This window comes from Monodelphis domestica, chromosome 2 (assembly GCF_027887165.1).
Source record: "Monodelphis domestica isolate mMonDom1 chromosome 2, mMonDom1.pri, whole genome shotgun sequence".
NCBI classification, from domain to species: Eukaryota; Metazoa; Chordata; class Mammalia; order Didelphimorphia; family Didelphidae; genus Monodelphis; species Monodelphis domestica.
The window spans coordinates 214,480,571-214,498,023 of NC_077228.1; the positions used below are offsets into that span (position 1 = coordinate 214,480,571).

General features: G+C 41.2%; 1 protein-coding gene across 1 annotated transcript in view; it reads right to left on the reverse strand.

The window, feature by feature from the left end:
• The window catches only part of TTYH2 (tweety family member 2), a 95,380-nt gene that overhangs the window by 51,469 nt on the left and 26,458 nt on the right, over positions 1–17,453 (reverse strand). Inside the window, exons 2-3 of the mRNA XM_001378295.4 lie at positions 14,637–14,809; positions 11,501–11,612 (exon numbers count right to left, since the gene is read on the reverse strand). Coding sequence (XP_001378332.2) covers positions 11,501–11,612; positions 14,637–14,809 — 285 coding nt within the window. The remainder of the gene's footprint in view (positions 1–11,500; positions 11,613–14,636; positions 14,810–17,453) is intronic.

Genomic DNA, 17,453 nt, shown 5'->3' on the forward strand with positions numbered 1-17,453 from the left:
TGGTGCTTTGGTTTTAAGTATATGAAGAAAATCTAGCTTCACACAGATATGTAGCTGAAAAAGAGAGGAGTATTTTAATAGGCAAGTAATGTCTTATTATTATTATGAAAATAGTTACAAACACATGATCCCCCTTGAAGAGTCTCTGATACTGCCAGGAGGGTCTGCAGATCAAACTTTGAGAAGCATTACATCATGTTGCCTCTTATAAGCATTAGTTCCTTAAGCAAAAATTCCTTTGCTAAAAATATCAAGCAGGTCAGAAGGTGCAGGGTCAGGCAGGCTTCATTTGGCCCATAAGGGCCCAGTTTGATACCCAGAGAAATGACAAGGTCTATGTACCAAAAGCTACATCTAATGAGATTAGAGGATTAAAAATAAATTCCTTTTTTGGGGGAGGGATTAAAATAACTAAAATAATTTTGGATCTGCTATTATGGAGGATGCTACATAACTATGCTTATTTTATTGGAACTGCAAATGAGGCTCTCAAAGTTTTTCCTCCTTACAAACTCAAAAGGGCCTTACCCAAGCCCTGCCTCCTTTTATCCACTGATATTCTGCCTGGGCTCATTCCATAATGGCTAACCAACCCCCAGTCTTTCTTATTTTCCCAAATTCTGGGATACTGCCAAAGAGCTAATCCTGCTACCCTAAACCTTGTTGCCCTCTCCCATCCTATGCACCTACTCCCACAGATGCTCCCTATATGCTTACCCCTTCCATAATATTCTATGGAACCCCTATTTGTAATAAACCAATTTTTGTTCCCTGATCCTCTTTTTTATTTTTTGTTCCTCTTAGAGACTCAGATGACACTGTGTCACAGGCCATCCTTTATATTGCATGCTGTACCCTATCCAAATCTATCATCCAGAGTCTGGTGTCTTTTATCTACTGTCTCCCAGGATAATCTTCAGTCTTTCTCAGTGAGTTAAAGCCTCTACTCTAACCCAAATTCTGTCTTCATAGTAGGGAATTTCAACATATCCATTCAGTTTTCTCAGATGTCCTAACTTTCTAGTATCTCAATCTAATCCATTTCCATTACCTCCACTCGGCTATACCAAATTATGGTGACACCTTTACATTGCCATCCTCCATAAGGGTTTCACTCCCAGATTAAGAAATCTGAAATTCCTATATTGTTTTATCTTTTCCTAAATTTATCTTCATCCTCACCACAATCCCTCCATCTTAAAAATTGGAAGAAGCCTTACCCAAGCCTTTTCTAGGTCATCTTCCCTGCCTACAGAGACCCCCAAGTCTTTTTTTTTTCACATTACTCCCCTCCACGTTCTCTGAAGTCCAGTCACAATGGCCTACTTTGTTGATGTCCAGTCATGTCCAACTTTTTGTGACCCCATTTGGGGTTTTCTTGGCAGAGATACTGGAGTAGTTTGCTATTTCCTTCTCTAGATCATTTGAGAGATGAGGAAACGGAGGCAAAAAAAGGTAAAGTGACTTACCCAGGGTCACATAGCTAGTAAGTTTCTGAGGGGTCAGATTTGAACTTATAGAATTCTTGACTCCAGGTGTGGTGCTTGACCCACTGTGCCAATTAGCAGGTCTCCTTTACATTCCTTAAACATAATGACCCACTTCAGTCTCTATGGCTTAGTACTGGCTGTCCCTTATTCATGGAATGCATTCTTTCCTCAGCCTTTCTTGCAATTCTTGGTTTCCTTCAAAACCCACCACAAGTACCAGCTTCTACAGAAAGTTGCTCCTGATCACACCTTCCTGTCACAAATTCCCTTGTACTTATTTTGCACATATTCTGAAGTTACCAATATATGTACAAGCTGTTTTCTATATTTAAATTATAAATTCCTTGAGGGCAAGAACTATTTAATTTTGGCATTTGCATACCCAGTGATTAGCACAATGTTGGGCATGTAGTAGGTGCTTAATAAATGCTTCTTGATTGTTTAAACTAAGAGATACTAGATTTATAGATCTGCTCAATATCAAGCCCAGGCCCTCTGACTTCTGTGCTCAATTCCACTATATCATGCGACTCCCATGCTCTGGTAGTTTGTTGGCACAGTGCAACAGGGCATAGAGCACTGAGCTTGGGATCAGGAAGACTCATCTTCCTGAATTCAAAGCTGGCCTCAAACACTTACTGCTAAGTGACCCTGGACAAATCACTTAGCTATGTTTGCCCCAATTTTGTCATATGTAAAATGAGCTGGGGAAGGTACTGGCAAACCACTCCAGGAACTTTGCCAAAAAAACAAAACAAAACCAAAAGGGGGCATGAAAAGTCAGATATGCCTGAACAATTCAATAATAAGGAAAAATGCCTTTGCAAAAAAAATAATAGACAAACTCTCACCAACAAATGCAACTTATCAGTCTGCAATTATAAATAAGCCATTCAATATTTTCCAAATAAATGGCAATCAGTGAAGGGGGGTGTCCTCTCTCTAGAAATGAGGATGGAAGTAATTGGACAAATGAGCTACCAGAAGAGATGGTGGGTTGGCAATGTGACTTGTGAAGAATGGACAGACCCAACACTCCACAGGTGTCAAGCACATGGCCTGCCAGAATTGGATGAAAACATAACTGAGAAATGTTTAATAAAATAAAAACCCGACACACCACAGATGATGCTCATCTGTGACTTTCTAATTCAGTGAGTTCTAGTGTATAAACTGATAAGAAAAACAAGTGTTCAACCCAGTGGAATTGCTTGTGGGTTCTAGAAGGGGGAAAGGAAGGGGGAAAGAAAAGAAAATGAATCATAGAAACATGCAAAAATATCTTAAAATAAAGAAAAAACATGCATAAGATACCATATTTGATAAAACCAGGGTTTTATGCTACAATAAAGAAAATTAAATTTCTGTAGGGTATCTGATCAATTCAGTGATTCCTTATGACAAGGTGGAGGGAATGCTCAGCTTAGTCAGGAAGACTCATCTTCCTGAGTTCAAATCTGGCTTCAGGCGCTTCCTAGCTGGGTGACTCTGAGCAAGTCACTTGACCCCCATGGCCTTCCTGCGCTTCTGCCTCGGAACCAATACACAATAATGATTCTAAGACAAAAGGTACAGGTTTAAAAAGAACAAGAAAAAATGTTGAACTTGGATTCAGGTTGCATTTGAATCCTGCCACTGTAAAATTTAAATTAATATCCAATATCCAACACTCCAAGAATTATATTTTATAGAGTTTAAAGAAGGAATAAAAAGGAAATAGAAGTAAAAAAACCTAATTAACAGTGGACAAAATTTATAATCTCCCTACATCAGCAAGTAACATGAGGAGAGTGGGGTGCTAGGAATCAATAGTTTTGGGGGTAACAGATTCTAATTACACGCACAGACACTAATTAGTTGTATGACCCTGGATGAGTCACTTAACACTTCTAGGACTCAGTTTCCTTATTGGGAATAATAGTACCCATCTCAGAGGTCTGAGAGGTTCAAAATATATGTAAAAACAACTTGAAAATCTTAAGGGTCACATACTATCTATTGTCATTATAAATTTATTATTGTTGTTAGTTATTATTATTATTTAGTTCACATGGATATTCCAGGTTACAAAGAACTCCCTCCTCAAAAAAGCTAGTGAAGTGGATATTGGGGTGAATTGATTTGTCTAATTCCCCAAACTGGATATAGAGGCACATAACGAAACCTTCACTCCCTGACCCCAGGCCTATCTTTTCCAACACACACCACCTTTATTTTATTTTTAATTTACCTTCTATCTAAGAATCAATACTGCGCATTGGTTCCAAGGCAGAAGGGCAGGAAGGGCCAGGCCATGGGGGTGAAGTGACTTGCCCAGGGTCACCCAGCTAGGGCAACACTGCTTTTCTGTGGAGGATGTGAAGGAAGGCTCCATCCAGTTGTGTTGTTCCAAAGCCGGCTCAGGGATCCCCTGTCCTTCCTGCACGGGGGAGGGAGATATTCTCAAGACAGTGAGGTCAGGAAGCAAAGGAAAAGTCGCTGGACCAAGGGACAGGATTACGTATGAGCACAAAGATTACTAATGGGATGAGGGTCCACGGGGTAGCATCTTATCTTAGACGGGAGATTGCTGTTAATAAGAAAACCATGCTGGTGGTAATGATGGAGCAGAGGGCCAAGAATCCCATATATAGGAATTATTTCTTCATCCCATTACCTCTTCACTACAACTTCCCTCAACACATTATGATAATGTCAATTAAAAAAAAAAAACACCCTCACCTTCCGTCCTAGAATCAATACTGTGTATTGATTCCAAGGCAAAAAGAGCAGCAGGGGCTAGGCAATGGGGGTTAAGTGACTTGCCCAGGGTCACCCAGCTAGAAAGTGTCTGAGGCCAGATTTGAACCCGGGTCCTTCCATCTCTGGGCCTGACTCTCCCATCCATTGAGTCTCCTTGCTGTCCCCTATCAGCCAAATTTTCAAAGTTAAGGTTTATAAAGTGAGTTTTGAGTATCGCCTTTCACTAGGTGCTATTATGACTCCCATTTTATAGATGAAGAAACAGAGGCTAAGAGGTTAAGTGACTTGCTTATGATCACAGAGCTAATTCAGCCGAGATTTCAACTTGAGTCTACTTACTCCCAGTGTGATGATTTCTCCCAGAGTTAGAGTTGGATGTTACCAAAAACAAACAACAGCAAAACCAAGGAGGTGGCTAGATGGCTCAATAGATTGAGAGCCAGACCCAGAGATAAGATGACCCGGGTTCAAATCTGGTTTTGGATAATTCCCAGATGTATGACACTGGGCAAGTCACTTAACCCCTTGGAACCAATATCAATATTGATTCTGAGACGGAAAGTAATGTTTTTTTTTAAAGAAAATACAAAGAACTAGAATTCATATTAAAAATTTTAGAAGCCAGGAGAAGTCTTGAATGTTTAGAGGGCATTCACAGACTTTACTTCCTCATTTAGTAACTTAGTTGGGTGGTACAGGGGAGAGAGTGCTGGACATAGCATCAGGAAGACTTGAGATCAAAGGTGGTCTCACACTTAATTGCTGTGTCCTGCCCTAAATTTACTCATCTGTAAAATAGAGGATAACAATAGCATCTCTCTCTCAGGGTTGTTGTAAGGATCAAATGAGATAATATTTGTAAAGGGCTTAGCACAGTGCCTGGAACATTGAAGATATTTAATAAAAGCTTGGATCTTCTATCCTTGCAGGGAATAAACAGGAAAATGGATGTTTATTAAATAAATTCTCTTTCCTCTCTCAATACTTGGGGCAGGATCACATATTCTGAGCCCTGAGATGGAACTATTGCCACAGTTCCTTCTTCTTCTTCTTCTTCTCCTTCTCCTTCTTTTCCCCTCAAACCTTTACCCTTCTGTCTTAGTTTCAATTCTAAAACAGAAAAGAGGCAAGGGCTAGCAATTGGGGTTAAGTGACTTGCTAGGAAGTGTCTGAGGCCACATTTGAGACCAGGTCCTCCAGATTCCAGGTCTGGCACTCTATCCACTGTGCTACAGAGCTGTCCCAGACTCTTCTCTACCTAATTGTTCATGTTCCTGATCAATAAACTCATCCTTGGGAGAGCTCCAGAGACTGGTGCCATAGCTGAAATATATGCCATAGGAGAATCAGTTTTGGGCTTGTTTTTTGCTAGTCATTATATCTTGGGGACCCCATGGCATCCTTCAGTATGAGGTAAGGGTTTCCCCTCTCCTCTAACACACTTCCAAACAAGGGAGCCTGGGTACTTTCTGGGGTTCCCCTCCAGCAGACTCTCCTACACGTGTTGCACAAAGTCCCCAGCAGCCAGGTTTGGAAAAAAGGGGGAAAAAACAGTGACACAGTAGCAGCTGAGAGATAGAAGGTTCTTCTCGGTGATAATGCATTCATTTGGGATAGAAGGAGATGAGACAGTTACAGGGCAAACACATAGTTCTATCCTGTGAGCATTTGGTGGACTGTAGGAGCCTAAGGAAAATGATCCCACGGTCTTAGACCTTAGGCTCAAGGGAAGCTCGGCAAAGGATCCTCTGAGGAGGAGAGATTTCTTTTATGACATATCTTCAGAGAAGCCTCCTGAATCACCCCACTATTTTCCTTTATGTATCTGGGTCTAACCCACAAATCCCCAAAGGCCAGAAGGTCTACTTCCCAAAGAAATATATAGGATGGAGAGGAAAGGATATTTCATCTTTCCTCATCACAGGAAATAAGGGAATCCCTCTCCTCTCTCATCCCCACAATGCAGGAGAATAGAATACATTTTCCACATGCTAGTCATATGTCGTGGGATGTAGCTCATAGCTCAGGGGCTTCCCATGGGGCCAGGGCTTCCTCTTTCTGAGCCTTGGTTCTTCCACAAATGTTCAATAGTAAAGTGACTGAATCATACAAGTTTTTCCATGTCTCTGAAACTGACCTTTTCCCCATATTTCTTACAGAACACTAAAAATATTCCATTACATTCATATGTCTATCATAATTTGTTCAGCTGCTCCCCAACAGATGGGAATCCTGCTTTGTTCCCATTTTCTCTGCCATTACAAAAAGAGCTTCTATAAATATATTTGTACAGTTAGGACCTTTCCCGCTCTCTTTGATTTCTTTGTCATATAGGCAGGGGTATGCTGGAGCTAGCCCATACTGGCTCACAAGGGCCAATTGTTAAATTTCCAGCATGAGCATTTATATCTCTGAAACCAGCAAACATTACAGATCAGAGTTTAGTTTATTGTTTTGCACTTTTAAAAAGTGATGGAGAAAATGTTAACAATGCAGACTAAACTTAAAAGTACATCCTGGCACATTTTTCCAGGAGAGCAGGTTGTTAAGCATTTACCAGCATTCCCCCCCCCCCCCCCAAATATAGACCAAGCAATGGTATAATTGGGTCAAAGGGAATGCACAGTTCAGTGACTTTTGCTCATCACTACAAACTGCTTTCCAGAATGGTGAGACCATCATTCTCAGCTCTACCAATGAGGGTTGGGAGGATGGAGACTAGAGCCAGGCAACCCAAGCTTCTGGACAGCATCCAAAATGCCAATAGAAGATTTCCCCCAGCATTCCTTCAGTGCAAGGCAGCTGGCATGGGGGAAGTGAAGGTAGAGCTGTCCAGGAAATGTCTGCTCACTCCAAGTTTTGAATTAGGTCAAGTTCAGAGGTCATGACTGCTTCTGAAGGTAGCCATGATATATAGTGGGAAGATTATGTAATTTGGAGTCAGGAGACCTGGGTTTAAATCCGGGCCATTCCATTTACTGGCTATGTGACCTTGGGAAACTCACTTCATTTCTTAATATTTCCCATCTGCAAAATGGGTAAAATGTTTGCTGTCTTTCTCAAAACTAGTGTGAGAGGACAAATGAAAAAAAAATGTGTAATGCATTTTGTAAGCTCTGAAGTATTATAGAAATGTCAATTATTATTACCATTCTGAACTTTTGTGACAGTCTTCTCAACACCCCCCCCCCCCCCAATTGCTCCTACCATTACCACTAACTGTGCCCTTTCTCAAAGTTCTCCAATCATGAATCAGGAACTATACTTATCTTTATCACTTTGTCTAAGTGATCTACACTCAATCCTTTTTAGTTATTGGAAGATTAATCTTTGATCACCAGGGCTTGGCAGTATGTACCAATGGATATTGGACAGAGAATCAACACATGAGAATTCTTCCCCAGACATAGACTTGTTCTTTATAATCTCCTTTTTCTGTTGGCTTAACTTCCTTTGTCCCAGAGAAACAGATTTCTCTAGAGGTAACTATTTGACCCTGGGTTCTGTGGTGGGTTTATGGATTTAGAACTGAACTTGGAGTCAGAAAGTTTCTCATCACTTTTCATTCATGTCTGATTCTTCATGACCCCATTTGGGGTTTTCTTGGCAAAGATACGAGAGAAATTTGCCACTTCCTTCTCCAGTTCATTTAAAAGATGAAGAAACTGAGCCCAACAGGGTTAAGTGATTTGTCCAGGGTCACATAGCTAGAAAGTATCTGAGACCTGACTCCAGTCCCAACACACTATCCATTGTGCCGTCTAGCTGCCCCACAGTCAAAAAGACCTGAGTCCAAATTCTGCTCAAATTCTGCTCAGCTGGCTGGATGAGCCTGGGCAAATCACTTCACCTCTCAGAGCTTCAGATTTTACATCTGTACAGTGGGAACATTACTTGCTATTTGCCTCCTCTCTTGGCCTCAGTTTCCTCATCTGTAAAATGAAAGGGTTTGACTCAATGTCTCCGAAGAACCCCTTTAGTTTTAAATCTGTGATCCTACAAATTTGGAAAAAGAACAGCTGCCTCTTTAAGATGAACCCTTTCTGAGAGAGACCAAGGGATTATATCCCATGAGCAGCTTACAGGAGGAGGGGTGAGAGAACACACAAGTAAATATAGGTCAAACACTGTTACAGTGAGCTCAAGGGCACAGTATAAATTCTGTGATGACAATAGCGTTCTCCTGGTAGTGAACAAATTTGAAGAAGGAGACCATTAAGCAATAGCTGGAGCTTCTGGATCTTTTACTGTTCAACATTTGCCATTGCAGTAGTAGCAGTCACAGTAGGATCAAACCTGCAGGGAAGTGCCCAACTGTTCCATTTCCCTACAGCTCAAATCTCTCCCATGTCCCATAACATGGGACACTAAATTGCTACATTTGGGAAAGTAGAAACTCTAGGACTCTTTGGGGACACCAATGTAATCTGAAATTTTGAGGTACATTAGGGGTTAGTATTTAACAAAATCTGGTCACTTCTCTGTTAAGAGGCCTACTGCTTGCCTGGCAGAAATTAGGTTTAGACCAATTGCTTACACCACATTACATAATAAATTCAAAATAGAGATGTGAATATTAAAGAACATATCGTTCAAATTAGAGGGGAAGCTAATCATGTATTTTTCATAACTGTGGGAAAGGGGAAGAATTCTTAAGTAAGGAATGGAAGCAATTATATAAGCTAAAATAGATCTTTTTAATGAAATAAAATGGAAAAGCTTTTGTACAAGTAAAACTAGCATCTAGGATAAGAGGAAAAGGGGTCAACTGAGAAAAATATTAGAAAAATATTTTTAACATACAACTCTGATAAGTTTGATATTCATTTTATGTAACAAAAAAAGGGGGAGCCTAAAAGCTATTTCCCAGTAGATAAGAGGTCAAGTGATATGAACAAAATGCAAAATTTGCAACAAAAAAAAAAACCACCAAAACTATTAACAATCATATAGGAGCAAGTAAATGGCTTGGTGGATAGAAAGCCAGGCCTGCAAACAGGAGGTCTTGGGTTCAAGTCCAGCGTCAGATATTTCTTTGCTCTGTGACTCTGGGCCAGTCACTTACCCCCAATTACCTGGCCCTTATGGTTCTTCTATTTTGGAACTGATACTTAGTATTGGCTCTAAGATAGAAGGTTGGGGTTTAAAAAACAAAACAAAAACAACCATATGAAGAATGCTCCAAATCACAAATAATAAGAGATGTACAAGAACTCAAAACTTTAAGCCCATACTCAGAAAACTGGCTAATGTGAAAAAAGATTGGAATTATCAGTAGAAGGGTTATGAAAAGGTGAGAACATTAATGTATTTTTGGGAGGGCAATGAATTGGTACAAGTGTTCTGAAAAACAATGGCATAATGTAAATAACATGATTAAGTGTCCATACACTTCTGCCAGATTCACCCAAGAAGTCACTAACAAAAAAAAAATCCTTCTACGCACCAAAAGATTTAGATCAGCATTCAGTGGGTGGTGTGTGTACATTGTGATAGCAAAAATCTGGAAAGAAAATACATGTTTATTCACTGAAGAACTGACTGGGGAAACTAAACAAATTGGGGTTCATGAACATAACAGAATATTATTACTGTACTGTAAGAAACATAAAGACTGACAAATTTGGAAACACATGAACTGATGCAAAATGCAATAAGCAGTCAAGAAAACAAAACCTACAAAAGCACTGTAAAAAATGTAAATAAGAAACACCACCACCAAACAAATGAGTCTGAATGTTGTAAAATTATAAAGAACAAGCTTGACTCAAAGAAGAACTATGAAAAGACATTTCCTTCCCTTCCTTTGCAAAAGTTGGGGTCCACACATATAGAACAATGCATGTCATTTTTTTCTATGTCAATATCTGCCAAAATGTCAATCATCTTTTTCCTCTGGGGGGAAAAATTTGGGGGCAGCTAGAAGGCTCAGTGGATTGAGAGTGGATCTAGTCCCAGGAGGTCCTGGGTTCCAATCTGAACTTCCTAGGTGTGCAACATGGGCAAGTCACTTAACCCCCTTTACCTAATCCTTACCACTCTTCTGCCTTGGAACCAACACACAGTATTGATTCTAAGAAGGAAGGTTAGTGCTGTTTTTTTTAAACTATATTATAAGAGATTGATCTCTGGGAAAGGAAGAAGAGAAATACACCGAGAAAAGCCAGCAAAATATAACAATAAAGAAAATCCATTTTTTGAAAAAAGAGGACGAGTATCCAACTAAGTCACCCAGCAACCTGCAACCAAAGGATTTCAGAAAATTATAAAGACTACCAGAAAATCCTAAATCAGAGGTTTGGACCCCTTTGGCAATTTGTTGACATCTACGGACCCCTTCTCAGAATCATGTTTTTAAATGAATAAAATAAAATACAAAATAATGTAAAGGATACTAGTTATAATGAATGAGTTATGTATTTACATATATATGTATATGTGTGTATATATAGATTTAAGCTTCATGGACCCCCAATTAAAAACCCTTGTCATAAAGGTTAGGTAAACATCCTGTTCACACATGTGTTCTTTAAAGACCCTAAATTGTACTGAAGATCCTTTTTGGGGAGTAAGAGAACCACAATTCCTTGGCTCTCATCAGTTTCAAGGATTAGTGCTAGAAGGCAAAGAGAAGAGAAAGGAAGAGAAAGATGAGCTGCCCACAGACAAAGGCCTCTTAAGAGGGTCCCAAAGAAATGGCATCAGGTACTCCTAAAAACAAGTGGAATTGGGTCCTTCTTGTAACAATTAAATTAGTCTGTAGTAATAAAATATGATATTTTTAGAGGTTTATTAAGATTATTAGAAATCAAGGATAAAGAAAATATAAAATAAGAAAGCACGTGCCTAGGCCCAGAGCCCATGCACAGCCACTCACATCTTGCCTGCGTATGCTTAGAAGCGGAAGAAGAGAGACCAAGTAGGTGGTACAGACAGTTTAAATAGTAATTTGTGATCTCCCACTCAGGTGAGATTATAGGGAATTCTGGGAAGTGCCGAGGACTTCTGGGGATTGAAGTCTGGGGTTCAAATCTCCATTTTTACATTCTTTAGGCATTCACCATCCAATGAGGCAGTTCTCTTAACACTTCCATTCCTGTCTTTTGTCGGGCCCGAGGATAGACATTTCCTCTATGCTTATGGAAGGGAGAACTCATGCAAAAACTGGATGGGGCACACAGTACATCTCTATGCTGGGAACCCACAGCAGACCTGCTTTACCTTCACTGTCCTCACAACAGTGGCGGCGCCCATCCCAATATCCTTACCAGTTCATCAATCCCTGAGAAGGTGTGGTTGGCATTATCCAAGGAATAGATCAATTGATAGACCCCATCATTGGTCTCGCTGTTTCCATAGAAACCAACTCCCACCGCAGCGCTATGGATAAAAGCCAAAACAAAAGTTAGAGGTAAAGAGGGTGGAAAGCAGAGACTGGACCCTGGTGGGAGCTACAGAGCCCATCCCCCCTCTACTCTTGTCTCCATGACGGTGAGGGTTTTGGCTAGGTCTGAATGGATGGTTCTCCTAGGATTCCCATCCCTCCCATCCCATATTCTCCACTGATCCAAATTTGAATGCCTCTCAGTGAATGTTAGAAGGATGTTAAAGGTTGATTCTCAGTGCAGTAGCCTTCTCTACGACCTCCCTAGAACAGCCAGTCTTTGCTCAAATACCATGAATGACGAAGAGTTTGCCATTTTCCCAATCCAGAACCATTATTGCATAAATTCTGCTAGGTCTTTCTCAGACCTAGAGATGGGAAGTCCTGGGTTCAAGTCTGACCTCAGATGCTTCCTAGCTTTGTGATCCTAGGAAAGTCTCTTAACTCCAGTTGGCTAACTCTTAACACTCTTCTACTTAGCAACGATTCCAAGACAGGAGGTAAAGGCTGAACAAAAAAGAATGGGCTTCCTTACACTGAGCTGAAATTATACCTCACATTTTCACCCTTTTTCTAGTTCTGTCCTCTGGGGTCAAGTAGAATAAGTCTAACCTCTCTTTTAGATAACAGCCTTCAATCAAGTATATGAAGACAGCTCCGTCACCTCTCTAAGTCTTATGTAATCTGGGGACGAATCGATTTCCCTCTCTGCCTCTGTTTCCTCATCTGTAAAATATAAAAGTTGGGCAAGTATTATCTTGAAGGTCCCGTCAAGTTCCAGAGTTGGGATTGAAACTTGGGTCCAACATTCTTTTTTGCTGTAGCAAGTCATCTTCTTAAATTTTGTTTAGGTTTTTTTTTTTTTCTTAAGTCATGTCTGACTCCTTGTGATGCCATTTGGGGTTTTCTTGGCAAAACTATTGGAGTAGTTTGCCATTTCCTTCTCCAGTTCATTTTACAAATGAGGAACTGAGACAAGTAGGGTTAAGTGACTTGCCCAAGGTCACGCAGTCAATATGTATCTGAAGTCTGATTTGAACTCAGGTCCTTTTGACTTCAGCTTTATCTACTGCACTATCTAGCTACCCCTACCTTCTTTGATGCTTATCAAAGGACAATTAGATGGCACAGTTGATAAGAGTATTGGACTTGGAATCAGAAAGATTTAAATTTAAATCTTACTTCTGACACTATATGGCCCTAATCAAGTCATATAATTCTTATTTTGCCTCAGTTTCCTCTTATGTAAAATGGGGATAATAACAGCACCAGGGGTATTATCAGTATCAAATAAGATAATATTTGAAAAGCTATAGTTATCATTATTGTTAAGGGGGATGATATCTCCTGATCTGAGAGGAACTGAAAATAATAAATGGCGACCTCACACCCTATTATTAGTAAATGTGAGGTATCTCATTAACCTTTGGAAAAATCTCTGTAGGGGTAAACTGACCCACAAACCAAGAAAACCTTGTAGGAGACACAGATGCAGAAGGGCTTCCCAATATCCACTGGTGGGGGGATGGGGTGAGTCGGGGTAGTCAGCATTAAAATCTCAAATTTCCACCCTTTCCTCTAAAGCATCTGGAAAGAACTGACTAATGTATTAAAAGGTATTGATCTGCTCTGAAGATGGAATTGATTCTGGGTGAGAATCTGGCTTTGTCCTGATCCCATTGTCCAAGAACGGCATTCAGAAGGAAGAAAAGGGACCGTGGAGGAGCAGAGGTCAGAAAAACACCTAAGCCAGGGACAGCTGCCCAAAATGTGTCCAGGGTCAGACTGATTATTCGGGGAGCCTGTGCTTGGGGCTATTGCTTAGGGCTAACAAAACCTGAGCCTTCCTGGGGTGGGATGACCTTCCTCTGATTCATGAAGGTCCGTCTCCATTCCAGGCCCAGCAGACTTTCTGCTGGAGCCCCCTTTTGGGGGAGAAGATTGGTCCGAGCTGGCCAATCGTCATTCCCTTCCTGGGTTGTGCTTCTGAAATCTCTCAACTGTAACCTCACTGCACAGCTTCAGGCTCATCCTGAAACTTTCCTCAGCACTCCTCCTCTGAGAACGTCCATTGGCTTCCCTCGTAGCTTCTCGCCCCGCTATGCTGGTCCCATTCCCCATTTCCCCACTGATGGGTTCCTTTTGGGATGTTCTCTTTTGGAAGGGGTCCAGGCTTGCCTCTTCATTCCCCTCTTTGGCTGCACTTTTGGGACTTCAACACCATGCTTCGGGCTCCCCCTCCCATCTCACTTCTCTTTTGTGTGTTACTTTTGCCCATTAGAATGTAAGCAATTTAAGGGCAAGGAGTAGCTTTCATGTTGCTCAGGGCTGTATTCCCAAGGCTTAACACAGTGCCTTTCACGTAGTAAGCACTTAATAAATACTTCTGGCCTGATTACAAAAATCATCCTGTTGCTCTTGTTCTCATTCATTCTCATTCATATGTGACTCTTTGTGACTCCCATTTGGGACTTTCTTAACAAAGATATTGGAGTGGCTTGCTATTTCCTTCTCCTGCTCATTTTACAGATGAGGAAACTGAGGCACAGCTAAGTGACTTGTCCAGGGTCATAAAGCTAGGAAGTGTCTGAGGTCAGATTTTTACTCACGAAGAGGACTATTCTTGACTTCAGGTCCAGCACTCTATGCACCGTGCCACCCACAGGACAGGGCAAGCACTTCATCAATGTCTGTTGGCAAATTATTAAAGTTACCTAACTCTATGTAATCCCTTTGCTCAAGATTTCAATCATTTGGTAACAAAGAAGTTAGTCATGTTGATTTTTTTAAGGGGAAATGTTTCTGTGCTGAGATTAGACTTGCCTAGTCCTGGAGGGACCCTGGTCAGAGGCCTGAGGGGGAGGGCCCCTCCTGGGCAGGGCTGCACGACTCAGGACCCCAAATCAAAAGGCACATTTAACAGAAGAGCGCTGTCCAAGGCCATCCCACTACTACCTCCAGGGGGGTCCTGTTGGCCCTTGGAGCTCCCCAACCTGACCCTTCTGGGAGGGGAAACTCACCAGCAGAGGAGCCCAGCGGCCACAGAGGTCCAGGTGATGCAGGAAGATTTGGGCTGCTTGGTCTGTGCCTCTTCATCTTGGTTGCAGCAGCACAAGCAAATCAAGTAGGCTGTGATGAAGATTAAGTTCAGGCCCAAACAGATGCCAGCCACGAGCCCCAGGAGCAGCAGGGACTGAAAAAGAGAAGCAAGAACCCACCTTTTAGAGAGGGGCGACAAGGCTGACAAAATGGTGGCCCCACAAGTAGGTAGGAATAGGGGCATCGTTAGACCCACTGAGAGGAGAAAACAAGGGTCAGAGAAGACGGTGGCGGGGGTTAGGGTTGGGGAGGGGTCTGAAGCTAGGGTCCATCCCCCCCTTTTTTAAACCTTTGGTTTCTGTCTTTGTAACAGCTCTAAGACATAAAGACAAGGGATAGGCAAATGGAGTCAAGTGACTTGCCCAGGGCCCTACAGCAAGGATGTCTTTTATTTTGTATTATATAGGAAGATTTTTTTATATTTTTAAAATAAAAATATTTTTATTTATATTTATATTTTATATAGGAAGAGTTAAATCTAGGACCTTCTAGCTCCAGGACTTTATCCACTATGAGACATAGCTGCCCTTTAATGATTTGAAAAACAAAACCTTTATCTTTTTTTTTAATTTTTTTAAGATATTAAATTTTATTTTCCCTAATTACATGTAAAAAGTTTCCAATATTTTTCTTTAAAAAAAATTATTTTTTAAAAAAATAAAAAATAATAAATTTTTTTTGAGTCAATTTAGAACATTACTCCTTGGTTACAAGAATCATATTCTCCAGCCCCCTTCCCCCCCCATAGCCAATGTGCAATTTCACTGTGTATCACGTGTTTGTTTTTTTTTAATTTACCTTCCATCTTAGAATCAATTGTGTGTATTGGTTCCAAGGCAGAAGAGTGGTCAGGGCTAGGCAATGGGGGTTAAGTGACTTGCCCAGAGTCACACAGAGAGGAAGTGTCTGAGGCCAGATTCTCATCAAGGCTCTCCATCCACTGAGCCATCTAACTGCCCCCTAGTTTCTGTCTTAAGAGAACATATTTTGATCATTTCAATTTAACTGATTTCCTTTGTTATCCTACATATTCTGTCTCATGCATTAATTTCCAATTTATCCAGAATACAGTTTGTTCCTAAATGATTGTTAATCTGTTCTCTCTCCCATTAAAATGTGAGCAACTTGAGAGCACAGACTGTCTTGTGCCAGAGTCATCACAACAAAGTAGGTCCTTAATAAACATTTAAGGACTGAGAAGGGGTCCATAGACTTAGCTAAACTGCCAGAGGGATTTCTAACAAAGAAAGCTAAGAACCCCTGATGTATGGTCATGGAAATTCAATTGACAAACATTTATTAAGCACCTACTATGTGCCTGTTACTGAGCTATGTACTGGAGATACAAAGGAAGGCAAAGGCACAAACCCGGAGCTCACATTTCTCACCCCTCTCCCCGGCCCATTTCATGTAACAACAGTTTCCAACATTTACAAAATAATTTTGAGGGGGCAGCTGGGTGACTCAGTGGATTGAGAGTCAGGCCTAGGGATGGGACGTCCTAGGTTCAAATTGGCCTCAGCCACTTCCTAGCTGTGTGACCCTGGGCAAGTCACTTGACCCCCATTGCCTAGCCCTTACCACTCTTCTGCCTTGGAGCCAATACACAGTATTGACTCCAAGATGGAAGGTAAGGGTTTAAAAAAACAATAATTTTGAGTCTTGAATTCTCTCCCTCTCTCCCTTCCCCTGCTGAGATGGAAACCATCTGATAAGAGATTTCACATGAGCAATCATGTAGAGCATTTTTCCATATTAATCCTTTGTGGAAGGAAACTGGAATTCTAAAAAAATTCAGAAAGGAAGTGAAAAAGTTTGCTTTGGTCTGGATTCAGACTCCCTCCGTTTTTTCTCTGGAAACAGATGGCCTTTTTTAAAAACATAAGTCCTTTGGGATTGTCTTGGATCACTGTAGTGCTGTCACTGTACGGTGTCTTCATGGTTCTACTCACTTTACTCTGCTTCAGTTCCGGTAAATCTTTCTGGGTTTTTGTGGAAGGAGTTCGCAGGGGAGATGAAATGCAAATAACAAGGTGCAGACAAGGCTTGTACACAACCAGGGTCACAGCCAAGTCTTCTGACTTTCCAAGCTAGAGCTCTTTTCACTAGGACTGGAATTAGATGGCCATGATACCAGGAGGGAAGAGGAAAAGGTTTTTATTAAGCGCCTACTGTGTGGTGACTAGTTTGACTCAGTGGATGGAGAGCCAGGTCTAGAGATGGAAGGTCCTGGGTTCGAATCTGACCTCAGACACTTCCTAGCTGGGTCTAGAGATGGAAGGTCCTGGGTTCGAATCTGACCTCAGACACTTCCTAGCTGGGTGACCCTGAGAAAGTCACTTAACCCCCATTGCCTAGCCCTTACCACTTCTGCCTTGGAACCAATACACAGTATTGATCGCAAGACAGAAGGTAAGGGTTTAAAAAAAAGAAGAGTCTCCGAGCTGCCGGACGCTGTGTTATGTGCCTTATAAATATCGTCCAGGATACAAGAGGGCCCTTTAGTCCTTTTTCAAAGACCTCGGGAGAAGTGGAGAGAGGAAGTGAACCAAACTATGAATCCGTATTCAACGGCATTTATGAAGTAGATCCTGAAGTGTGCATTATTTTTAAAAAAGCCAGACATCTGGCCCTTACATGGTGGATAAGTTGAGAAAGCCAGATATAGACAGGAAACCTTGAAATCAGCATACTCGGTCACCACGTGAGAGAGACAGTAAGTGATGAAGGCATTCAGA